At 39.2% G+C, this 27,998-nt stretch overlaps 1 protein-coding gene across 1 annotated transcript; it reads right to left on the reverse strand.

Moving 5' to 3' along the window:
- On the reverse strand, positions 1-27,995 carry LOC131940436 (low-density lipoprotein receptor-related protein 2). Its single transcript, XM_059299063.1, has 17 exons — positions 27,885-27,995; positions 27,040-27,133; positions 26,557-26,713; positions 25,857-26,000; positions 25,195-25,303; positions 24,315-24,471; positions 22,062-22,316; positions 21,412-21,560; positions 19,265-19,358; positions 18,098-18,257; positions 17,293-17,450; positions 16,246-16,459; positions 15,512-15,597; positions 7,442-7,600; positions 5,987-6,175; positions 1,687-1,964; positions 1-534 (listed from the first exon to the last, which is right to left on the reverse strand). Exons 1-17 carry the CDS (start codon positions 27,993-27,995, stop codon positions 1-3), a joined length of 3,048 nt encoding a protein of 1,015 aa, XP_059155046.1.
- Between the last annotated feature and the right edge of the window lie 3 nt (positions 27,996-27,998).

Below are 27,998 nucleotides of genomic sequence, written 5' to 3' on the forward strand. Positions count from 1 at the left end.
TTATGACAGACATTTTTGCCTGAACTTTTCCACGACCTCATTATCTGCCAAGCTGTAGGTGAACGGCTTGCATGTGGTCTCCGAGACTTTCTTGGCGTCGACCAGCCTCTCCAGGCGGTCACCCCACCCCACCACCACCACCCCGTCCCCCGCCGGTTTAGCAGAAGGCGACCCCGCCGTCCCGATGGTAATAGGTATCAGCTCGCGTGGGGTCACCTGAATCAGATTCCTGGAAAACCCTCCTCCCCCTCCCCCACCTCCACCAAACAACCCCGTACCGCCGCCTCCGTAGTTATCAGCCGCGCCCGGCACTTGTCCCGGTTCGCTTCCGGCACCGCCGCAGCCGCCGGACCGGAACCGGCAGACGGAACAGGTCGGCATGACCCCGCCGGCGCCACAGAACAGGCAGGTGGATTGTCCCAGCTGGCACGGCTTTGGTGGATGTGTCTGTCCGGCTGCTCCACCGCCCAGACAGCTGGAGCTGAGGCTGCCGCTTCCACCAAAGAAGATCATGCCGGTACCCCCCACGGCCGCCTGATGTGGTAGGAAACAAATACACCAAATCACAGTTGTGTTCAGGGTTACAAATAAAAAAGAGAATCATGGACTCAATTTTTGTCAAACATCTATGTTAATAAGGCGGCTAAGTAGGTTACACACTATGACTCATGCAGGTTTTATTGAGCCGTAGAACTGGTTTGTGACCTACTTACTAGCCCTATTGTTGAAGGTATTCAAGTTGTACAAGTATTCACCATAAAAACTGAACTGATGTTTACCCTTCCAATTTAACACTAGCACAAAAGTTTAGCCAAGGGGTAGGGTGGTAGAGCGCTAGACTGCTAACCAGAAAGTCTCGAGCTCGGATCCCGGAATAAAATCCACACGACTTCCCCGAGTTCACCCAGCTCTATTGGGTACCTGACTTACACCAGGCTGTCTAAGATTATTGCTGACCTCTCTTCATATGCTAAGGTCATAGAAACAGTTGGACTCATCTGCCCCTTTGTCCACCATTTGGAAGGGTAACTTTATTGATTTAACCAGCTGCACACAAAACGGCAAATTGAAAAGAAACCGCAATATTGAATATTATTATGTACTTTATAGCTAATATATACACAGAGGCGTAGCGACCCTTCCCGGCGCCCGGGGACATACTTTCAATTTGGCGCCCCCTTGGGAGCAAATTTTCGATTTGCACCCCCCCCCCCCTCGAACTTTTCATTTGCACCCCCCTCAAATTTTCGATTTGCACCCCCCCTCGAACTTTTCATTTGCACCCCCCCCCTCTAACTTTCAATTTGGCGCCCCCCCCCTAAGGTCGGCGCCCGGGGACATATGTCCCCCCCCCTCGCTACGCTACTGTATATACATTAATGAAAATATTAGTTTGAAAATAAATATTATTCAAAATTGCCCTATTGGAAAAAAAGTAAGTTTAATGTAATCCTTATTCGAGTTTATATTATTGAAAAAAATCAACGACATACCAACCTTAAATCTAACCCCTCAACACAAACCCTTTCAAATCTTAACTTTTTAGTAATTGAAATTATAAAGTTTTCCTGAACTTTGACACTTCAATATTTTCTTTTATAAATTTCCGCTTTTAATTTTTAGTATGACAAGACTATATACTATACCATAACATTTTTAATACATATAAGATAAAAAGTAATTGACTTTAAACTTAAAACAGAATGAACTCTGACCTTCGTGCTGAGAACCGCCTTGACCTCCGAAAGCTCTCAAGTATTTCCCAAAGGCGGATGTTCCTCCCGCGCCTGCGCGGTCGCTGCCGTTTCGGCCATGTTTGTTGTCACATGCGTCATACCCACCCCCGCCTCCACCGATACAGATGACGTCAACATTTGTGACGTCAGGCGGCACCACGAAGGTAGTTGATTCGTTGAAGATGACGTAGCCACGAGTGATGTCACCGCGAATCTGATATTTTATGGCTGCAAATGTGTTAAATAATACTTTTAAGTTAACCCAATAATACAAAAATTATCAATTCACAATTTTCACATCTGTATAAACTAGAAAATGGTTTTCAGACCTTTCTATCAACATAACAAAACGTGACACTAATTGGTAATGATATAATCGATCATACTATGGAAAGTGTCACCAACACCATACAAGTGTACTATCACGACCCACTTAATGTACACAGGTGTACACACTGACAACCCACCTTATGTACACACTGACATGATGTACACACCCACCTGATGTACACACGTCCCCACTGTCCCACTGATCACCCACCTGATGTACACACCCACCTGATGTACACACCCACCTGATGTACACACCCACCTGATGTACACACCCACCTGATGTACACACGTCCCCACTGTCCCACTGATCACCCACCTGATGTACACACCCACCTGATGTACACACGTCCCCACTGTCCCACTGACCACCCACCTGATGTACACACCCACCTGATGTACACACCCACCTGATGTACACACGTCCCCACTATCCCACTGATCACCCACCTGATGTACACACCCACCTGATGTACACAAACACCTGATGTACACACCCACCTGATGTACACACGTCCCCACTGTCCCACTGATCACCCACCTGATGTACACACCCACCTGATGTACACACGTCCCCAATGTCCCACTGACCACCCACCTGATGTACACACCCACCTGATGTACACACTCACCCGATGTACACACGTCCCCACTGTCCCACTGATCACCCACCTGATGTACACACCCACCAGATGTACACACCCACCTGATGTACACACCCACCTGATGTACACACGTCCCCACTGTCCCACTGATCACCCACCAGATGTACACACCCACCTGATGTACACACGTCCCCACTGTCCCACTGATCACCCACCAGATGTACACACCCACCCGATGTACACACGTCCCCACTGTCGCACTGATCACCCACCTGATGTACACACCCACGTGATGTACACACTGACATGATGTACACACCCACCTGATGTACACACGTCCCACTGTCCCACTGATCACCCACCTGATGTACACACCCACCTGATGTACACACTGACATGATGTACACACCCACCTGATGTACACACGTCCCACTGTCCCACTGATCACCCACCTGATGTACACACTGACCTGATGTACACACGTCCCCAATGTCTCACTGATCACCCACCTGATGTACACACTGACATGATGTACACACTGACCTAATGTACACACCCACCTGATGTACACACGTCCCACTGTCCCACTGATTACCCACCTGATGTACACACCCACCTGATGTACACATTGACCTGATGTACACACCCACCTGATGTACACACGTCCCCACTGTCCCACTGATCACACACCTGATGTACACACCCACCTGATGTACACACGTCCCCACTGTCTCACTGATCACCCACCTGATGTACACACCCACCTGATGTACACACTGACCTGATGTACACACCCACCTGATGTACACACGTCCCCACTGTCCCACTGATCACCCACCTGATGTACACACCCACCTGATGTACACACGTCCCCACTGTCTCACTGATCACCCACCTGATGTACACACCCACCTGATGTACACACCCACCTGATCACACGTCCTCACTGTCCCACTGATCACCCAACTGATGTACACACCCACCTGATGTACACACGTCCCCACTGTCCCACTGATCACCCACCTGATGTACACACCCACCTGATGTACACACCCACCTGATGTACACACCCACCTGATGTACACACGTCCCCACTGTCCCACCTGACGTACACACCCACCTGATGTACACACGTCCCCACTGTCCCACTGATCACCCACCTGATGTACACACTGACCTCATGTACACACCCACCTGATGTACACACGTCCCCACTGTCCCACCTGATGTACACACCCACCTGATGTACACACCCACCTGATGTACACACGTCCCCACTGTCCCACTGATCAGCCACCTGATGTACACACGTCCCCACTGTCCCACTGATCACACACCTGATGTACACACCCACCTGATGTACACACGTCCCCACTGTCCCACTGATCACCCACCTGATGTACACACCCACCTGATGTACACACCCACCTGATGTACACACCCACCTGATGTACACACCCACCTGATGTACACACGTCCCCACTGTCCCACTGATCACCCACCTGATGTACACACCCACCTGATGTACACACCCACCTGATGTACACACTGACCTGATGTACACACCCACCTGATGTACACACGTCCCCACTGTCCCACTGATCACACACCTGATGTACACACCCACCTGATGTACACACGTCCCCACTGTCCCACTGATCACACACCTGATGTACACACCCACCTGATGTACACACGTCCCCACTGTCCCACTGATCACCCACCTGATGTACACACTGACCTGATGTACACACTGACCTGATGTACACACTGACCTGATGTACACACGTCCCCACTGTCCCACCTGATGTACACACCCACCTGATGTACACACCCACCTGATGTACACACGTCCCCACTGTCCCAATGATCACCCACCTGATGTACACACCCACCTAATGTACACACCCACCTGATGTACACACGTCCCCACTGTCCCACTGATCACCCACCTGATGTACACACCCACCTGATGTACACACCCACCTGATGTACACACCCACCTGATGTACACACGTCCCCACTGTCACACTGATCACCCACCTGATGTACACACCCACCTGATGTACACACCCACCTGATGTACACACCCACCTGATGTACACACGTCCCCACTGTTTCACTGATCACCCACCTGATGTACACACCCACCTGATGTACACACGTCCCCACTGTCCCACTGATCACCCACCTGATGTACACACCCACCTGGTGTACACACCCACCTGATGTACACACCCACCTGATTTACACACCAACCTGATGTACACACGTCCCCACTGTCCCACTGATCACCCACCTGATGTACACACCCACCTGATGTACACACACACCTGATGTACACACCCACCTGATGTACACACGTCCCCACTGTCCGACTGATCACCCACCTGATGTACACACCCACCTGATGTACATACCCACCTGATGTACACACGTCCCCACTGTCCCACTGATCACCCACCTGATGTACACACCCACCTGATGTACACACCCACCTGATGTACACACCCACCTGATGTACACACCCACCTGATGTACACACCCACCTGATGTACACACCCACCTGATGTACACACCCACCTGATGTACACACCCACCTGATGTACACACCCACCTGATGTACACACCCACCTGATGTACACACCCACCTGATGTACACACCCACCTGATGTACACACCCACCTGATGTACACACCCACCTGATGTACACACCCACCTGATGTACACACCCACCTGATGTACACAACCACCTGATGTACACACGACCCCACTGTCCCACTGATCACCCACCTGATGTACACACCCACCTGATGTACACACCCACCTGATGTACACACCCACCTGATGTACACACCCACCTGATGTACACACCCACCTGATGTACACACTCACCTGATGTACACACGACCCCACTGTCCCACTGATCACCCACCTGATGTACACACCCACCTGATGTACACACCCACCTGATGTACACACCCACCTGATGTACACACCCACCTGATGTACACACCCACCTGATGTACACACCCACCTGATGTACACACCCACCTGATGTACACACCCACCTGATGTACACACCCACCTGATGTACACATCCACCTGATGTACACAACCACCTGATGTACACACCCACCTGATGTACACACCCACCTGATGTACACAACCACCTGATGTACACACGACCCCACTGTCCCACTGATCACCCACCTGATGTACACACCCACCTGATGTACACACCCACCTGATGTACACACCCACCTGATGTACACACCCACCTGATGTACACACCCACCTGATGTACACACCCACCTGATGTACACACGTCCCCACTGTCCCACTGATCACCCACACACTCTCGTGTCTCACTCCTCCGCTTGGTCACGTTGAGCAGGTACCCGGGGTCACACACCACGACAATTTTAGAACCCTTCAGCACGTAGGACCCCACCTGACCCCCGTGCACCTCACCGTTGGCCTGTGGCTTGATGAGGCAGAGACCTGGTGCCAAAACAGATATAACACAATCAGTGAATGTTCTCTTTCAGGGTTCTCTCAGATATATATATATATATATATATATATATATATATATATATATATATATATATATATATATATATATATATATATATATATATATATATATATATATATATATATATATATATATATATATATATATATATATATATATATGTATATATATATATATATATATATATATATATATATAGAGAGAGAGAGAGAGAGAGAGAGAGAGAGAGAGAGAGAGAGAGAGAGAGGGGGGGGGGGCTGGCGGGCTGCAGTGAGTAGAACGAAAACAGAAAGAAAATATTTCTTGTACCAAACGTATGTAATTTAACGAGTAACCGTCCCTCCCTACATATTTAGTGCATCCCCCCCCCCCCCCCTTACCAGAGGCGTAGCGACCCTTCCCGGCGCCCGGGGACAAACTTTCGATTTGCACCCCTCCCCCCTCGAACTTTTCATTTGCACTCCCCCCCTAAACTTTCAATTTGGCACCCCCCCTAAGTTCGGCGCCCGGGGACATATGTCCCCCGCCCCCCCCCCCCTCGCTACGCCTCTTCCCCCACCCTGGAATTGTTAAGTTCACCCCGTCCCTGAGAAAAAAAAATCTAAAAAAAAAAAAAAACCCTGATTGTATACAGCAAATATCTATTCATTCGAATATAATACACTTCCTGTTTATCAATTTCTAAACAGTAGTTCAGCAAAGCAAACTTTTCTCCTAAAAGTGACTTGAACCTTAGTTTGTATAATTAGTGGTTTATAATATAATAGATAATGGTTACAGAGCATCTCTTTGAAACAACAACAACCTGATCAAGTATAACACTATTTTAAAAAGCTAATAGATAATTTGAGTTGCATACTCTTTCGAATGTCTTTCGCCAGCATTTAAAAAACAATCTATTAGAAATAAAACCCTTATACAAATATAACATTATTTTAAAAAGTTAATAAATAACTTGAGTTTAATACACAATATCTTTTAAATATCATTAAAAAAAACAATCTAAACAGAAATAAGACACGTACGAAAATTTAACATTATTTTAAGCAGCTATTAGTTAACTAGAATTTCATACACATTGTCTTTCTCCAGCATTTAAAAAAACAATCTAATAGAAATAAAACACGAAAATATAACTTTATTTTAAAAAGAAAGTAGTTAATTTGAATTTCATACGCATTATCTTTCTCCAGCAGTCACACATCCTGGACTGATCAATACCACTGTACCGTATTTTAAAGCGACGTTATAAATAGCAACATGGGCGCTGTGACAGTAATGATCCACCCCGTCCCCTCCCCACTGGCACAAGCAGGTCTGGGTGTTGTGGGGTTTGGGCACCCAGATCTCCTCACATCCCGTCTGGGTGTACGGCTCTGTCACGTGACCTGCACAACAAGAAACACAAGAGCATAACACAGTGGCGTAGCGAGGTCGGGTGTCACCCGGTGAGGCATTTAATGGTGTCACCCACCCCCCAGAGGCGTAGCGACCCTTCCCGGGGACAAACTTTCAATTTTCGATTTGCACTCCCCCTCAAACTTTCGATTTGCACCCCACCCTCAAACTTTCGATTTCCACCCCCCTCAAACTTTCGATTTGCACCTCTTAAAACACTATTTATCATTTTTCTCTATATATTTTGCTATTTTTTTGCTATTTTTTTTAGCAAATTATCAAAATATTTAAGATGTATTACTTTTTATATTGATGTTAGTACTTTTATAATGAATGACATACACATAGTATAACACATGCAATATGGATTGGCTGTGGCATTTCCTAATGGCTAGTGTTGATAACAGTACAATATATATAATAGAATGTAATGGTTTACATTGAGGGCAAAAATGACATTAAATAAACAGAGATTTATTATTTCGCTCAATTGGAAATAATCACAAATCACAGTTGAAATGAAACAATCCCATCTTAATAAATGACATGATTAATACAGTTAAAGGCTGTACATTTAAACAAAATTAAAATTTGAAAATTAGAATATGTGTATAAATCTTAATCAGCAAAAAGTATATTATAATTAAATTTTATAAGTTGAACAATAATAAAAAAAAGTTATTGTGATGACTTCTGAATCGTTTTTTTTTGTATCGCAATGTTTGCACAATATTACTGGTTTGTGTCCCTTGATTGTTTTAGTTACTTGCACGGCAGATAACTATTGCAGGTTAATATGCATGCAATAATATAACACATCTATTGTTTATACGTGTCGCTAATAAATCACAATTTACCACGATAATAATGTCATTAGCTGATGATACTTTATATTATGGACAATGAGAGAACTTGCCTTTTAGATACAAAATAAAATGAAGCAGATCTGTTATATAGATACACTTATAGTCGATGATAACTTGTGCCTATTTCTATCTTTAATTGTTAGCATTTTATAATAGGTTAGTTTGTAATCAATTAAAAACAGTTTAATAATACAACGGCTGCTCTCGTTACCAAACTTAACGTAACCTAGTTCTAGCAGTCAGACAGCGGTTTACAAATACAATGAACTTAACGTAACCTAGTTCTAGCCGTCAGACCGCGGTTTACAAATACAATGAACTTAACCGTAACCTAGTTCTAGCCGTCAGACCGCGGTTTACAAATACAATGAACTTAACGTAACCTAGTTCTAGCAGTCAGACAGTGGTTTACAAATACAATGAACGTAACCGTAATCTAGTTCTAGTCGTCTGACCGCGGTTTACAAATACAGAACTTAACCGTAACCTAGTTCTAGCCGTCAGACCGCGGTTTACAAATACAATGAACTTAACCGTAACCTAGTTCTAGCCGTCAGTGGTTTACAAATACAGAACTTAACGTAACCTAGTTCTAGCAGCCAGACCGCGGTTTACAAATACAGTGTCTTGGCTTCTCTCACTAAAACACTTAAATATACTGTCTACATACAGCTATCATTCACAATTTAATGATAACCCGTATTCTTAATGTAGGGAATATTCTAAATACTAATCATAACAACCTAACCAGTAAAATAACATCGAAAATGTACGGTGTCGCTTATATTACGTCACACTGACGTCACCTAAAATATCCTTTCAGTATTGGAAGCCGTGGGTTCGGGGTTAAATATTAGGTTTGATGCATTTTCAATGAATACCATTTGGTAGGTATCGTCTACTGTTGGAATTAGGACAGTGGCGTAGCGAGGTCGGGTGTCACCCGGTGCGGCAATAAATGGTGTCACCCCCCCCCCCCAGAGGCATAGAGACCCTTCCCGGGGACAAACTTTCAAATTTTCGATTGCACCCCCCCCCCCCCCTCAAACTTTCGATTTGCACCCCCCTTGAGTTTTTCTCTATATATTTTGCTATTTTTTGCGTTGGTGTCACCCCCCTAAATGGTGTCACCCGGTGCGGTCCGCACCCCCGCCCCCCCCCCCCCCCCTCGCTACGCCCCTGAAGTAGGATAGTGAACAGGTTTTTATTGCTGTCATAATTTTTATTGATCAATGAACTGATCATAATAAAAAAAAATGTATATGAACGCTATATTAAAATTATACCTATGCATATAAACTAATAAACATGAGTATTTTAATATCGTAAAATTCTACGCACACGTCTAGGATAGGAAACGTAGCCGTAACACATAAACTAAATCCTTAGGAACAAACAACAAAATCATAGCAATTTCCAATTCTACCAAACAACTTGCATTGTCGATAAGCTAAATACTTTATATTGTTCCTTATCCCGAATAGATACATTCACATACACTGTATCGATTTAGGAATTATTGCTACTGTTTAGTTACTAGATTTTAATGCACATCGCACGTAAGTACAATGTCGTGACGGCGTTTGAGTTGATATAAGAGATTTCTATAATTTTAAGCTTACAATAACGGCAAAGAAAACAAGTTCCTAATTACAAAGAAAATCAAGGATCCACTTATTACCCTATTTTATTTTGTTAGTATTTACAATTCTACCTATTCCCCACCTACTAATATAAAATTTAATGTTTTTTTTTAAAAGCCGATCTAAACAAATAATGGCTGTAAAAAACAATAGCCTTACGTTAAGACTAAAATGACTGCCTACGTATCCTTGAAAGGGAAACAGGTGGATAATAATTAAGCAAGACAGGACGACAGAGTAGTCTCATTTTTAACACAAACACAGAGGCGTAGTGATGGGGGGGGGGGGCAGACATATGTCCCCGGGCGCCGACCTAAGGGGGCGCTAAAATAGGTTAGAAAAAAGTAATCGAAAGGGGGTGCAAATCGAAATCGGCCTTTCGTGAGCCGCTATAATAATAAGTATTTAAACAAGCGTCCCACGCTTTAATTTTTAGTGATATAAATAGTAGTGCATTAATATATTTAAAGAAAGTAATTTTTTTATATTTAAAGTAACCGCAGATTTATTATATTTTAAAAAATTATTTTATATTTAATAAAAATTGTATTATTTTCTTCTTTTTAGTGCATTTATAAAAGCTTGTAATTATAAACGTTTTTATTTATTTTTATTTTTGCACCCCCCCCCCCTCTAACTTTCGATTTGCACCCCCCCCCTAAAACTTTCGATTTGCACCCCACCCACAAACTTTCGATTTCCACCCCCCTCAAACTTTCGATTTGCACCTCTTAAAACACTATCATTTTTCTCTCTATATTTTGCTATTTTTTGCCTTGGTGTCACCACCCTAAATGGTGTCACCCGGTGCGGTCCGCAACCCCCGCCCCCTCCCTACGCCTCTAGCATAACACGTGATTTGTAGGGACGGCGTGGCCTAGCGGTCGAGCGCTAGACTGTTAACCCGAAAATATCGAGATCAAATCCGTAGAATGTTCGTGAGTCCATCCAATTCCGATAGGTACAAAACAGAGAAAGTAAAGGCCGCCGTGTATAGAACTGACCACATCCCTTCATATGATCAGGGTCAAGAAACATAAGAACTCTACTTCAACTGAAGAACGGATCGCTAGGTCTAAAGAGGAATCTTACATTTTTACGACTTGCAATGTATGAGGAATTAATGTGTAAAGATTGAAGAATCAATGTGTAAAGATTAAAGAATCAATGTGTAAGAATTGTAGAATCAATCTGTAAAGATTGATGAATCAATGTGTAATGATTAAAGAATCAATGTGTAAAGATTGAAGAAACAATGTATACAGATTGAAGAATCAATGTGTAAAGATTAAAGAATCAATGTGTAAAGATTGAAGAATCAATGTGTAAAGATTGAAGAATCAATCAATGTGTAAATATTGAAGAATCAATGTATAAAGATTGAAGAATCAGTGTGAAAAGATTGAAGAATCAATGTGTAAAGATTGAAGAATCAATGTGTAAAGATTAAATAATCAATGTGTAAAGATTAAAGAATCAATGTGTAAGGATTGTAGAATCAATGTGTAAAGATTGATGAATCAATGTGTAATGATTAAAGAATCAATGTGTAAAGATTGAAGAATCAATGTGTAAAGATTAAATAATCAATGTGAAAAGATTAAAGAATTATTGTGAAAAGATTATGGAATCAATGTGTAAAGATTGAAGAATTAATGTGTAAAGATTGGAGAATCATAGTGTAAAGATTGAAGAATTAATGTGTAAAGATTGAAGAATCAATGAGAAAAGATTAAAGAATTAATGTGTAAAGATTGATGTATCAATGAATAAAGATTTAAGAATTAATGTGTTAAGATTTAAGAATTAATGTATAAAGATTGGAGAATCAATGTGTAAAGATTGAAGAATTAATGTGTAACGATTGAAGAATCAATGTAAAAAGATTAAAGAATCAATGTGTAAAGATTGATGTATAAATGTGTAAAGATTAATGAATTAGTGTGTAAAGATTGATGTATCAATGTGTAATGATTTAAGAATTATTGTGTAAAGATTAAAGAATCAATGTGTAAGGATTGAAGAATTAATGTGAAAAGATTAAAGAATCAATGTGTAAAGATTGAAGAATCAACGTGAAAAGATTAAAGAATCAATGTGTAAAGATTTAAGTATCAATGTGTAAAGATTGAAGAATTAATGTGTAAAGATTAAAGAATCAATATGTAAGGATTGAAGAAGCAGTGTGAAAAGATTAAAGAATCAATGTGTAAAGATTGATGTATTAATGTGAAAAGATTAAAGAATCAATGTGTAAAGATTGATGTATCATTGAGTAAAGTTTTAAGAATTATTGTGTAAAGATTTAAGAATTAATGTGTAAAGATTAAAGAATCAATGTGTAAAGATTGAAGAATCAATGTGAAAAGAATAAAGAATCAATGTGAAAAGAATAAAGAATCAATGTGTAAAGACTGAAGAATCAATTTGAAAAGATTAAAGAATCAATGTGTAAAGATTGAAGTATCAATGTGTAAAGATTGAAGAATTAATGTGTAATGATTAGAGAATCAATGTTTAAAGATTGAGAATCAATGTGTAAAGATTGAAGAATCAATGTGTAAAGATTAAATAATCAATGTGTAAAGATTAAAAAATCAATGTGTAAGGATTGTAGAATCAATGTGTAAAGATTGATGAATCAATGTGTAATGATTAAAGAATCAATGTGTAAAGATTGAAGAATCAATGTGTAAAGATTAAATAATCAATGTGTAAAGAATAAAAAATCAATGTGTAAGGATTGTAGAATCAATGTGTAAAGATTGATGAATCAATGTGTAATGATTAAAGAATCAATGTGTAAAGATTGAAGAATCAATGTGTAAAGATTAAATAATCAATGTGAAAAGATTAAAGAATTATTGTGAAAAGATTATGAAATCAATGTGTAAAGATTGAAGAATTAATGTGTAAAGATTGGAGAATCATAGTGTAAAGATTTAAGAATTAATGTGTAAAGATTGAAGAATCAATGAGAAAAGATTAAAGAATTAATGTGTAAAGATTGATGTATCAATGAATAAAGATTTAAGAATTAATGTGTTAAGATTTAAGAATTAATGTATAAAGATTGGAGAATCAATGTGTAAAGATTGAAGAATTAATGTGTAACGATTGAAGAATCAATGTAAAAAGATTAAAGAATCAATGTGTAAAGATTGATGTATAAATGTGTAAAGATTAATGAATTAATGTGTAAAGATTGATGTATCAATGTGTAATGATTTAAGAATTAATGTGTAAAGATTAAAGAATCAATGTGTAAGGATTGAAGAATTAATGTGAAAAGATTAAAGAATCAATGTGTAAAGATTGAAGAATCAACGTGAAAAGATTAAAGAATCAATGTGTAAAACGTGAAAAGATTAAAGAATCAATGTGTAAAGATTTAAGTATCAATGTGTAAAGATTGAAGAATTAATGTGTAAAGATTAAAGAATCAATATGTAAGGATTGAAGAAGCAGTGTGAAAAGATTAAAGAATCAATGTGTAAAGATTGATGTATTAATGTGAAAAGATTAAAGAATCAATGTGTAAAGATTGAAGAATCAATGTGTACTGATTAATGAATCAATGTGTAAAGATTTAGGAATCACTGTGTAAAGATTGAAGAATCAATGTGAAAAGATTGAAGAATCAATGTGTAAAGATTGAAGAATCATTATGTAAAGATTAAATAATCAATGTGAAAAGATTAAAGAATCATTGTGAAAAGATTATGGAATCAATGTGTAAAGATTGAAAAATTAATGTGTAAAGATTTTAGAATCAATGTGTAAAGATTGAAGAATTAATGTGTAAAGATTGAAGAATCAATAAGAAAAGATTAAAGAATTAATGTGTAAAGATTGATGTATCAATGAGTAAAGATTTAAGAATTAATGTGTTAAGATTTAAAATTAATGTATAAAGATTGAAGAATCAATCTAAAAAGATTATAGAATCAATGTGTAAAGATTGATGTATAAATGTGTAAAGATTAATGAATTATTGTGTAAAGATTGAAGAATCAATATGTAATGATTTAAGAATTAATGTGTAAAGATTGAAGAATCAATATGTAAAGATTGAAGAATTAATGTGAAAAGATTAAAGAATCAATGTGAAAAGATTGAAGAATCAATGTGAAAAGATTAAAGAATCAATGTGTAAAGATTTAAGTATCAATGTGTAAAGATAGAAGAATTAATGTGTAAAGATTTAAGAATCAATGTGTAAGGATTGAAGAATCAGTGTGAAAAGATTAAAGAATCAATGTGTAAAGATTGATGTATTAATGTGAAAAGATTAAAGAATCAATGTGTAAAGATTAAAGAATCAATGTGTAAAGATTGAAGAATCAATGTGTAAAGATTAAAGAATCAATGTGTAAAGATTTAGGAATCAATGTGTAAAGATTGAAGAATCAATGTGAAAAGATTGAAGAATCAATGTGAAAAGATTAAAGAATCAATGTGTAAAGATTGATATATCAATGTGTAAAGATTGAAGAATCAATGTGTAAAGATTTAGGAATCAATGTGTAAAGATCGAAGAATCAATGTGAAAAGATTGAAGAATCAATGTGAAAAGATTAAAGAATCAATGTGTAATGATTGATGTATCAATGTGTAAAGATTGAAGAATCTATGTGTAAAGATTAAAGAATCAATGTGAAAAGACCAAAGAATCAATGTGTAAAGATTGAGGAATCTGTGTGTAAAGATATACTGAAATGCTAGACCGGCTATTAAGACTGAAGAAGAAAAACAGGAGACGGCCTTGGTGAAGGCACAGGCTGTGTAAGACGTCTCACCACTTCAGCAAACACTGATGTAGGACGGGGGGGGGGGGGGGGGGGGGGAAGGCGGCGGACTAAAATTTTCGGGGAGGGGAGGGGGGGCGGACACTGTTAAAAGTATATCTAAATAAATTCCATTTCGTTCGGGGGGGGGGGGACGGTAGACTTTCTTCGAAGAGATTCCTGGAAGAAACTCTGTTTCATGTTTAGAACTAATTAAAACCCGGGAGTAAATTCTGAATTTTAGAATGACAGAACTTTTTAATAGCAAGCTTTATATAATTATGCCTTAAAAAAAAAGAAGAAAATACATGATTTTCTTTAAATATTAAATATACTAAAAAGAAAAATCGTGGGTCGCTTCTTAAATTTTTGTAATTGTGTAAAGGTACCGAACACATAAAGTAGCGACCCAGGTTTTTCTCTTGAAGTTTTGTCGAATCTCGCTCACCAGTTCTTACCCATGGAGAACACAAAAGCATTAAGCATGTGATACAAAGTTAAAAAAAAAACCTCGAAAAATACTAATTATTCATAATTTATGATTTCGAACAACGCATAACGAACCTCACGCTAATTACAATTAGTTCGAGCCGGTTATAACTTACTGGAGTTGAACAAGTTGATTCCAGCGATTTCGTTGAGGTAAGGAAAACCTGCGTTAGTGATGACTTTTGGTTTGTCCCATCGAAATCTAGGAGGAAACGATGTCATCATTGTAAAAGACATTTTTTTTTCTAGATACAGGTTAGAGGGTTTAACGTGTGACTATATGGGAAATAAATGCATATAGGCAAACGATGACAGGACAAATGATCTCAGACAAAATGTCTCAGGGACAAATGATCACAAGGACAAATGATCACAAGGACAAATGATCTAATGGACAAATGATCTCAGGACAAATGAAGTTAAAAACGACTAAAAGCATCCGAAATACTATAAATATTTAGCGGTGAGATCTTTTTTCTGATATCATTTATCCATAATAATATTTGTCTGATATATTTTCTTCAGTGAGATACTTTTGTCCTGAGATAATTTGTCGGGGATATTTTGCCCTGAGATCATTTGTCATGGGACCAGGCATACACAAACACACAAACACGCACACAAACACACACACACACATATACGCGCAAGCACGCAAGCACGCACGCACACAAACACACACACACACACAACCATCTAAGCTATGAAGTCAGGAATACGTTCTCTACTTATTCTATAGGAAAGTCGCTGAAGCCGTGTCGCTTTGTTTGAGAAACAACCGTAAGCAAATATTTGCTAGGAGAGACCTACAAAAACTTGAACGCTGAAAGGAGAGACTGCACTAACTGACCTTTGAACCGCCTGTCTGAACCTGTCAGTGAAGTAGACAAAGTCCCCGGCCACCATGATCTCGCCGGGATTCGAACTCTCGTCCAGGTGCACCAGCGTCGTGACGATGGTGCCGTCGTTGCCGTCGGTGTAGACGGAGTTGGCGTGGATGTAGGTGCTCCGCTTGTTGTAGGCCTGGAAGATGGCCTGCTGGTCGGGGTCGGTCCACAGTAGTTCTGGAATGTTCGATCCCTGGGTCTATTAATTCTGTTTTGTTTTGCCGGGGTAGATTTTGAAGTTACACGTTATAGGTCATCGTGGTGTAATTAGCGTAATGATTTCAGCGAGATGTTAGAGCGGAACAACAAAAAAAGCGCCCAAACACTTGATCAACTTTTAAATAATTTCTAATCATTTTCTGATTAAATTCAGTTTATTAAATTAATTAAAAAGTTCATGTGCGCCGATGGGGTAAGATGTATTCATCTTTTAAACTAGATGACCAAACAATGGCCAATCAACATATGCAACTTGAATGCTAACATCAGCAGATGGGAGAGGGGGGGGGGGAGTAGTGGGTTTGAACCTTGGTTTTTATATTGAAGATGGAACAGTGTGGTCGAGTCGTTGTACAAATGATTAATGATTACTAACCCGAAAAAACGCATATTCGGTTGTTGGTCAGTAGGACGTGTCTGAATCAAACCTTTCCGCAGGGAACCTACCAAAAATAATCCCAGATACTGTTTAACTAGTTTCATTAAATTATCCCTAATAATTTCTTAGTACTTGAGCCAAATTATCGCATATAATATATCGTCTAAGTAGTTTCATTTAACGTATAAGACTGTAATCTATCGTACGTTTTAAACAAAAAAAAAAAGAAATCGAAAAAAAATCTCCTTTAAAGTTTTTGACACAACCTTCCTTCTTTTTCTATTTCCGTTAATGCGTTAATCCCCAAACGAACACAGTCTTCTTCTGTTATGAACGGTAATTCCCGCCGGACTACACATCCACCTACTTCCGTTATGAACGGCAATTCCCGCCGGACTACACATCCACCTACTTCCGTTATGAACGGTAATTCCCGCAGGACATCCCGGATACGCGTACATCTCCAGGAGGTTGACCCCGTCCATGTCCGCACACAAGATGGCGCCGTAGTCCCTGACCAGGTACCTGTTGGCGTGGATGTTTTTGCTGGTGGCCGCCAGGTACATCCGCCTGCCGGATTGGCGCAAATGTCAGGGGGACGAATGTATGACATACGTGTGACAAAGAATGTATGACATGAATGCATGACAAATGTATCACATGGATGTATGATATGGATGTATGACATGGATGTATGACATGAATGTATGACATGCATGTTTAGCATGAATGTATCACAACGCCAATAGATGCGTGCATGACATGAATGTATGACAAGAATGCATGACATAAATGTATGACATGAATAAGTGTCATGAATGTGTGACATGAATGTATAACATAAATGTATGACATGAATGTATAACCTGAATGAGTGACATGAATGTATGACATGAATGTATGACATAAATGTATGACATGAATGTATGGCCTGGATGTATGCAATGAATGTATAACTTTAAATGTATGACACTGATTGTATGCGACGAGTGTATGACATATATGAGTGACATTAATATATGACATGAATGTGTGACATGAATTTGTGAAATTGAATGAATGACATGCTTGTATGACATCAATGTTTGACATCAATGTATGACACTATGACATACATATCTGACATGCATGCATGACATACATGTATGCCATGAATGTTTGAGTTAAGTGTATCTCACGAATGTATGACAATGACAATAAATACAGCTGTTATCCACCTGGATTCCTCATCCACCGTCAGGTCATTGACTCTCCAGCCGGGATGCCTGACGATCAGCCGGAAGTATGACGTCACCAGGCTCATGAGAGCCACGTCACCGTTGGAGGAAACGATGTACAGCAGACGTGACCTCGGGGCCAGGTAAATTTTTGTCACGTCTGGAAGGGAAAACTTTGGGTCACGTTTGTAAATTAGTGTCACGTTAGCATGCGCCGTGACAACCACACAACACTAGGTCTGGTTTAGACAACGGTAAATCTGGCTTAAAATTGTCATTGGTGTGGCAAAACTAATCAATCAGTCAGAGGCGTAGCAACCCAGTGCCCGTGGACAAACTTTCAATTTGACTCCCCCCCCCCCCTTCCCCCTTCCCGGAAACAAACTTTTAATTTGTCCCCCCCCCCCCCCATATATTTTTTATATTTATAATGCAAAATTGCAGCTAAAATGAGCTTTTAATTTTTTTTCCAACACCTTTTTGGTGCCCCTAAAGGGTCGGCGCCCGGGGACATATGTACCCCCGCCCCCCCAATCAGTACCGCCATTTACACTATTATTTTTTTTAACAATGTGACTATTACATTTGATTCAATAGGATAAATAGCTTTTAGTCTTGTTGGGTTAGAAATACTGCTTTAAAGGTTTAATTTAAAGTTTAGCTAGGGATTATTTTAAAGGTTTTTAAACGGTTAGATCTGCGATTTCTTCAACGCTCAAAAAATAAAAATGTCCTGCTAGAGTGACGTGGTAGAGCTGTAGAGCGTACGGTAACTAACCCACAAGTCTCGAGTTTGGTTCATGGGTTCGAAGGCGCCCCTGAGTTTACTCAGAAGTGATGGGTACCCGACCTCAGTAAAGTCATTGCAGTCATGACTGTTGGTCAAGTAGGTTGACCACAGGAATAGTCCTTACGTTATTACGTGACCAGTGGTCTAGTTATTACAGTGCTGACCACTGGCCTAGTCATTGCAGTGCCGACGACTCATGTCTAGTGACAAACAATGTTTGTATGTAACTTCATGTCTAGTGACAAACAATGTTTGTATGTAACTTCATGTCTAGTGACAAACAATGTTTGTATGTAACTTCATGTCTAGTTACAAACAATGTTTGTAAGTAACTTCACTTCATGTCTGGAGACAAACAATGTTTGTATGCAACTCACTGAGCGTCTCATCCCCAGAGAAAACCACAGTTTGACCAGTCCCATTCAGGTGGACGGAGAAGACAAGGTTGGTCTTGGCATCCACCCAGTACATCTGTTACACATAAGAGGGCAAGAATCAGGAACTATTTGATGGAGAACTTGTTTGGTGTATTTAGATAACAGTATTCATGCGCACGTACATACAAGAGGGCAAGAATCAGGAACTATTTGATGGAGAACTTGTTTGGTGTATGTATATGATAGTATTCATGCGCACGTACATACAAGAGGGCAAGAATCAGGAACTATTTGATGGAGAACTTGTTTGGTGTATGTATATGATAGTATTCATGCGCACGTACATACAAGAGGGCAAGAATCAGGAACTATTTGATGGAAATCTTGTTTGGTGTATTTAGATAACAGTATTCATGCACACGTACATACATACATACATATAATTGTATTTGTGTGTGTCTGTGTGTGTCTGTGTGTGTTTAAGTTCTTTGGGAGGATTGGAAAGGAAAGGTTTTAGTTTTATCTGTAATCAGAAAACGGTTGGAATAGTTTACAAAAAAAATTGTAGCAACCGAAATGGCCCAAAAAAACAAAAACATAAGCTTGTATGTGTTGTCTGTCCCAATGCTGGATACTCATATACGCTGCTCAGTCTCAAGGGATGGGATCATTGTTTTCTCTTGACCCAGTGACGTGTATGTGACATACGTGACACTATGTGTGTGTTTATGTCACTTGTATTAAACCAGCAAGTCGGCTCCCGGTCAAAAACCCCCTGGACAAAAACCCCCTGGACATAAACCCCCCGACATAAACCCCCTGGACAAAAACCCCCCGCGACATAAACCCCCTGGACAAAACCCCCCCGCGATATAAACCCCCTGGACAAAACCCCCCCGCGATATAAACCCCCCGGATAATAACCCCCGGACTGAGGTTTATATAGAGAAAAAATAACGATGATGTGAACCAAGAAATTAAAAAAATTACATTAAATTAATTTAATTTTTTACGACTAAGAAAATAGTTTCTACCTAAAAAATGCTTTTCGAAATCAAGGAGTGACCTTAGTTGTATTTGATCAAAGATCAGGCACCGACAACACCTTAGACATAGGTCATCCACATGTGGGAGCCGTGCGGATCAAAGCAACACATTTTTAACAATACAAAAGATGTGAGAAATTCACCGGCGGAAGCTTGGTTCATATCCACCTTGGCATACAGAACCATGGTATAAATACGACATCAAATTTATTTCTCCACAAATCGTATATTTTCTGGAATGGAGTTCGTTCAATCCAATAAAGGCAATTTAAAGGTGATTTTTGAGGCTATGTTTATGTCAAGCAAAAAGATCTGGCGAACCGCGTTGTGGCATTTGAGTGTTCCAAAAGACGCAACAAGGCAGAATGCAAAGCAAAAATAAAGATTCATGGTGAACAGCTTGTTGGACGATGTAATGAACATTCGCATGGACCAGATCCATCTCAACTGGAAGTGTGTAAAGTAGTGCAGCAGATGAAACAACTGGCAGAAAAAACGGAAGCAACACCCCAGCAGATCATCACTAAGTCCATTGCTACGATTACCGAAGATGCCAAGGCCAAGCTGCCCTCGATTCAACACATACGGCGTAACATCAGGCGTCAACGTCAAACGCTAAAACACCCACTGTCTGATCCAAGGAATGTTGATGATATAATCATTCCTGAATAATATACAATAACACAAGATGGGCAACAATTTCTTCAGTACGATTCCGGTGCCAAATCAAAAGGTCGCAATCTGTCTCTTTAAGGTTATAATAAAAATAAAACAGATTTTTTCTAATGTTTGTTTTGTATTTATATATTAATTTTGTTTCTCGTCATCTTTGGTTCTTCCTTATATAAACCTCAATTGGGGGGTTTTTGTCCAGGGGGTTTATATCGCGGGGGGTTTATGTCCAGGGGGGTTTATATCGTGGGGGGGTTTTGTCCAGGGGGTTTATGTCACGGGGGGTTTTTGTCCAGGGGGTTTATGTCGGGGGGTTTATGTCCAGGGGGTTTTTGTCCAGGGGTTTTTTGACCGGACACCAGCAAGTCAGGGGGAGATGATTATCAAGGGGAAGAGAACCTACGTAAAGGGAAATAACTATGGACTCACTCTTCTCTCATAGCTGTCCAGCGCCACGTCGATGGCGTGGGCGTTCCCGGCGACCTTGACATTGTAATAGTCCGGCAAGAGAATAAACTGTCGGTATAGATGACCCGTCACCAGGTCACAGAACAGCAGATAGTGGTCGTAGGTCACTCCTAATTTTAAAAAAAAATGTCATTAAAAACAATTGGTAATGAAATGCAGGTTTAAGTGCACCTTTACATACGTCGATGCGACTTTTGACAGATTGTACTATTATATTAAGCACATTTTACATTCGAATCCTAAAGGCGGTTGTGCCCCTTTAGAAGATGGGGCACAGTAAACTAAGCAGTCTAGTTTAGTCTACTTCTTATGCCATTTTACTTTCTCCTTTTAATTACTATAAATAAAATTGTGTTATGTTTTTAAAACTGTATAAAACTAAAAAAAAATTATTACAGTTTTAAATGTTTAAAATCAATTATTTAAAAAACAAAATAAAAAAAAAGCATCCTAGAAGCGTCACATATACAAAAGGACGTTACAAAAACATATATTACATGACACCATACGATATGATATATGACGCTATATTTTACACATATGAAAAATGACCATACAATAGGTGACAATATACACGGCTCATCTAGAAATGACTCTGTTGAGACGCTCACCCTCGACACAGCCTCCATTAGGCTTGAGCCAGTAGCCTAAAGCACACGTGCAGGTCGCGCCTGTCTGGGACTGCAGGCACAGGTGCGCGCAGGTTTTCTTCTTCTTGGTGGAGCTGAGACCTTGGTCTCTTGTCAGACTTCCGGTCAAGTTCCCGTCTGTGGAGTTCCCCGTGACGGTGGTGTCTTTTAAGGCGCCGGGAGATGGTTGGTGAGGGGCGGTGCTGCTCTCTATACTTACGTACTGGATACAAGGGTCTGCGAATATTCCAGAAACATTTGCACTATGCTATAGATTTACGATCATGGGTATAATTTTTTTGTTAAATTTACAAAACAAACAGGTGGCTTGGTTATTTTATAAATTGAATACGTAAGTTGAAGTAAATTTTATAAATTGAAAACGTAATTTGTAATAAATTTTATAAATTGAAAACGTAAGTAGTAGTAAATTTTATAAATTGAAAACGTAAGTAGTAGTAAATTTTATAAATTGAAAACGTAATTTGTAATAAATTTTATAAATTTAAAACGTAAGTTGCAATATATTTTATAAATTGAAAACGTAAGTTGTAAGAAATTTTGTAAAGTGAAAACGTAAGTTGCAATACATTTTATAAATTTGAAACGTAAGTTGTAATACATTTTATAAATTGAAAACGTAAGTTGTAAGAAATTTTATAAATTGAAAACGTAAGTTGTAATTCATTTTATAAACTGAAAATGTAAGTTGTAATAAATTTTATAAATTGCAAACGTAAGTTGCAATAAATTTTATAAATTGCAAACGTAAGTTGTAATCCATATTATAAATTGAAAACGTAAGTTGTAATACATATTATAAATTGAAAACGTAAGTTGTAATAGAAATCTAAATAAATATGTAATCTAAGCGCAGGGCGGACTAGCCGCGTCCTAGAGGCCCACCTGAATTTGTCTTCTTGTCTTTTACAATTAATCAACAAAGGGAACCAAAAATGTGTATTGTTTTCTTTTTTACTGTCAATTATAGTGGGTATTCCATCTCCTTTTATTATATTATAAAACCACAGGCGTGTGACCCCATCATTTATGGACACCCCCCCCCCCCTTTGTAAAGGAGGCAGGCCTTATCAAAAGACAACACAAACAGTAAGAGAGTGCGAGCAACCTTTTCCAGAGATCTTCAGAGACTGATGGAAGCAAGACTTATCAAAAGACAACACAAACAGTAAGAGAGTGCGAGCAACCTTTTCCAGAGATCTTCAGAGACTGATGGAAGCAAGACTTATCAAAAGACAACACAAACAGTAAGAGAGTGCGAGCAACCTTTCCCAGAGATCTTCAGAGACTGATGGAAGCAAGACTTATCAAAAGACAACACAAACAGTAAGAGAGTGCGAGCAACCTTTTCCAGAGATCTTCAGAGACTGATGGAAGCAAGACTTATCAAAAGACAACACAAACAGTAAGAGAGTGCGAGCAACCTTTTCCAGAGATCTTCAGAGACTGATGGAAGCAAGACTTATCAAAAGACAACACAAACAGTAAGAGAGTGTTAGCAACCTTTCCCAGAGATCTTCATAGACTCATGGAAGCAAGACTTATCAAAAGACAACACAAACAGTAAGAGAGTGCTAGCAACCTTTCCCGGAGATCTTCAGAGACTGATGGAAGCAAGACTTATCAAAAGACAACACAAACAGTAAGAGAGTGCTAGCAACCTTTCCCGGAGATCTTCATAGACTCATGGAAGCAAGCCTTATCAAAAGACAACACAAACAGTAAGAGAGTGCTAGCAACCTTTCCCAGAGATCTTCAGAGACTGATGGAAGCAAGACTTATCAAAAGACAACACAAACAGTAACAGAGTGCTAGCAACCTTTCCCAGAGATCTTCAGAGACTCATGGAAGCAAGACTTATCAAAAGACAACACAAACAGTAAGAGAGTGCTAGCAACCTTTCCCAGAGATCTTCAGAGACTGATGGAAGCAAGACTTATCAAAAGACAACACAAACAGTAACAGAGTGCTAGCAACCTTTCCCAGAGATCTTCATAGACTCATGGAAGCAAGCCTTATCAAAAGACAACACAAACAGTAAGAGAGTGCTAGCAACCTTTCCCAGAGATCTTCAGAGACTGATGGAAGCAAGCCTTATCAAAAGACAACACAAACAGTAAGAGAGTGCTAGCAACCTTTCCCAGAGATCTTCAGAAACTGATGGAAGCAAGCCTTATCAAAAGACAACACAAACAGTAAGAGAGTGCTAGCAACCTTTCCCAGAGATCTTCAGAGACTGGTGTAAGTATACCAGATCACTGAACTGTATGTCCGAGTGCTGGGGGGAGGAGACAACATTGACCAATGGCCCGTCCGTGTGCACGTCAGCTGACGAGACTCCACCAATCAGATTCGTCCAAATTACATAGTCCTGGTTGTAAATAAACAAAGTGGTGTTAGTGTTTCACCTTAAGAGAGGCACCAAAGAATTATAGCGCTTTTTGTTTTCAATTTTATCTGGAAGTCTATTTAAACATCATGTCCATAGAGACATTTAAGTTATCAAGATAAAAATCAAGTACACCTAAACATCAAGTCAATTTACACAACACTCACATTTATATAACATCAACTTAATATTAAGATATGATGACATCAAAATAAACATATAGTCCATCTAGGTCTATCTAAACACGTAGTCAATTTAAATATCTAGTCACCAAGTCAATTTTATCTAAACATCAAGTCTACCTAAACATCAAGTCTATCTAAACGTTAAGCCTACCTAAACATCAATTTTATGTATACATCAAGTCTACCTAAACATCAATTTTATCTATACATCAAGTCTACTTAAACATCAAGTCTATCTAAACATCAAGTCTATCTAAACATCAATTTTATCTGAACATCAAGTCTATTTAAACATCAATTTAATCTGAACATCAAGTCTACCTAAACATCAAGTCTATTACCTAAACATCAAGTCTATTTAAACATCAATTTTATCTGAACATTAAGTTTACCTAAACATCAAATCTATCCAAACATCAAGTTTATCTTAACATTAAATCTATCTAAACATCATATCCACCCAAACACAAGAACTATTCAGACCTTAAAGCTGAGTACTGCACGTTATAACTTTACTCACGTGCATGACATCCATGGCCATGGCCCTGTGGCCCCGTCTCTGACAGTCCGCCAGCATTCGGCCATCAAGGTCAGCCTGACACAGCGAGTAGCCGTCGCTCCAGTACAAACTGAAGACGATAAAAGAAGTAATATGTTTTAGTGGCTTTTTATTTAATACATTTTGCAGGAGAACTTACATTGTCCTGACAAAGCTTAACATCTACCTGACAACATCACTTATATATCTTCCTTACATATTTCTGACAATACCACTTACATCTTCCTTACATCTTCCTGACTACACCACTTAAATGTTCTTGACAACACTTACATGTTCATTACATATTTATAAGTACAACACTTACATGTTCCTTACATATTTCTGACAACATCACTTACATGTTCATTACATATTTCTGGCACTAACACTAACATGTTCTTTACACTAACTTTGACATCTTCTTGACAACACCACTTACATGTTCCTTACATATTTCTGACAACAACACTTACATGTTCCTTACGTCTTCCTGACTACACCACTTAAATGTTCTTGACAACACTTACATGTTCCTTACATATTTCTGACAATATCACTTACATCCCCCTTACAACAAAGCTTACATGTTCCTTACATATTTTTGACAACACCCCTTACATCTCCCTGACAAAAACACTTACATGCTCCTGCCGATGTCAAGAGCCAAAGCGTCCGGACGCCCAAGAAAACCTCCCCCTTGTAAAATAACAACACGACGCTGACCGTCAAGATCCGACCTCTCGATTCTTGGATTGTCTTTTGGGGCATCTATCCAGAACAGGAATCTAAGGCAGTTCATAAACATACTAATTAACAATAACATGGTAATTAAAATTCAATTAGAATTTTGTGTCTCTGTTTCTCTAGTGAATTTTGGAAAAAAAAAATTGAGATAGATGACTAAAAACGTCTTTCAAATACAAACTCAACTCAGTGGCGTCGCTAGGTCGGGTGTCACCCGGTGCGGTGTAACCCCCCCCCCCCCCCCCCAAGAAACAAATTATATATATATATATATATATATATATATATATATATATATATATATATATATATATATATATATGTGTGTGTGTGTGTGTGTGTGTGTGTGTGTATGTGTGTCGGCCTACAAAAGCATATTATTTAAATAAATGCCGCATAATTTTGCATTTTTTAGCCATATTGTCACTCCCCCCCCCCCCTAAATGGTGTCACCAGGTGCGGTCCGCACCCCAGCCCCGCCGCTTGCTACGCCTCTGACTCAACTTCATCTGCTCCAAAGCAGGTCCAAAAGAGTAGCCAGCCGATCTTAACAGCTAAGGTGTTTAAAAACAGAAAGGAAGAGAAAATATTTCGTACTTCCGGTAACTGTGTATGGCCAGGTCACGTGGCTCGGTGATGTTCTGAAAGTGGAGCACCTTGTGGTAGCGGCCATCGTCACGTGACACCATGATACGTCTGTAGGCCGTGTCCAGCCAGTACAGGTTCCCACCGGCCAACTCGTCCACGGCCATCGCTACGGGAGAAATAGATTATATATACACACACACCACACAATCACACTCACACTTACACACATATACACAGATATATATATATATATATATATGTATATATATATATATATATATATATATATATATATATATATATATATATATATATATATATACATATATCACACACATACATATATATATATATATATATATATATATATATATACATATATATATATATATATATATATATATATATATATATATATATATATATATATATATATATCATTCTCTAACATGCATTATTAACAAAGACAAGTGAAACAAAGAATAGAATTACCTTTAACCCTTGCCATGCATGACGTCACAATCTCTCTTTTGGTAATATTCTCTAACGGGTCAATATGGTTTGGGATATTCACTTTAAAAATTGACTGAAAGAAATATATTTCTCAAATAAGCCATTCTTAAATTTTTATTTAACTTGCTTCCTCTGTATGTCGTGCTCTTGTTGGTTGTGCTTTTGTCGTGCTTTTTGTCGGTACTCATGGATCAAAACGGGCGAGCGAACTTTCTACCACTTCTAAAGGACCAATTTCTCTAAAACTTCATCTCAAGACCCGATGAAAATGCAATCTGATTTTTAAATTTAACTTAATTTGATGCTTAGTCAATTTAAAAAAAAAAATTAATATTTTCAATTCAAAGTACTATTTACGGTGCTATTAAACGCACATTTGTATTACTGTATTACAAATATTAAATTACTAAAAAAGGAGAATAAAATTTGTAATAACAAGCTTTAATGCAATAATACACTAAAAGGGAGAAAAATTAATTATTTTCTTTACATACATAATTATAAAAACTACTACTTAAACAACAAAAATAAAAGCATGGGTTGCTTTTTAAATTCTAGTAAAGAGAAAATATACCTTAGTTTGTATAGAGCAGGGGTCTCCAAACTTTTCAGTCCGAGGGCCGCATTAACTATCAAATTTCAGTTCGGGGGCCAATTTCTTCTAGGTATGTCTTTGATTTTTCTGGGCAAAGTTCCACAACCATAACTAACAAACGATTTTTTCTTGGACGAAAAGATCTCCGCGGGCCGGATGAGAGGACTTCGCGGGCCGCATCCGGCCCGCGGGCCGTAGTTTGGAGACCCCTGGTATAGAGAAAATGTACCTTAGTTTGAGCAGAGAAATAAAACAGGTGGTTCCGCCTTGTGTCCACTGCCATGCTCAGGACTCCTGTCTCCGGGAGCCAAGAAACGGGCGGCGACTCCGTATGGCCCATGGT

The sequence above is a fragment of the Physella acuta genome, unplaced genomic scaffold (assembly GCF_028476545.2).
Source record: "Physella acuta isolate Inbredline_101_S28 unplaced genomic scaffold, ASM2847654v3 ptg000317l, whole genome shotgun sequence".
NCBI lineage: Eukaryota > Metazoa > Mollusca > Gastropoda > Physidae > Physella > Physella acuta.

Bases quoted from the DNA above. Each gene is read 5' to 3' on its own strand.
- LOC131940436 (XM_059299063.1), bottom strand. From the start codon at position 27,995: ATGGGCCATACGGAGTCGCCGCCCGTTTCTTGGCTCCCGGAGACAGGA. The intron at 19,359-21,411 runs GTGAGTCCATAG...TATGTGTAACAG, and splicing joins TGGACAGCTATGAGAGAAGA to ATGTACTGGGTGGATGCCAA. The intron at 15,598-16,245 runs GTCAGTTAGTGC...GTTTCCTCCTAG, and splicing joins TTCAGACAGGCGGTTCAAAG to ATTTCGATGGGACAAACCAA.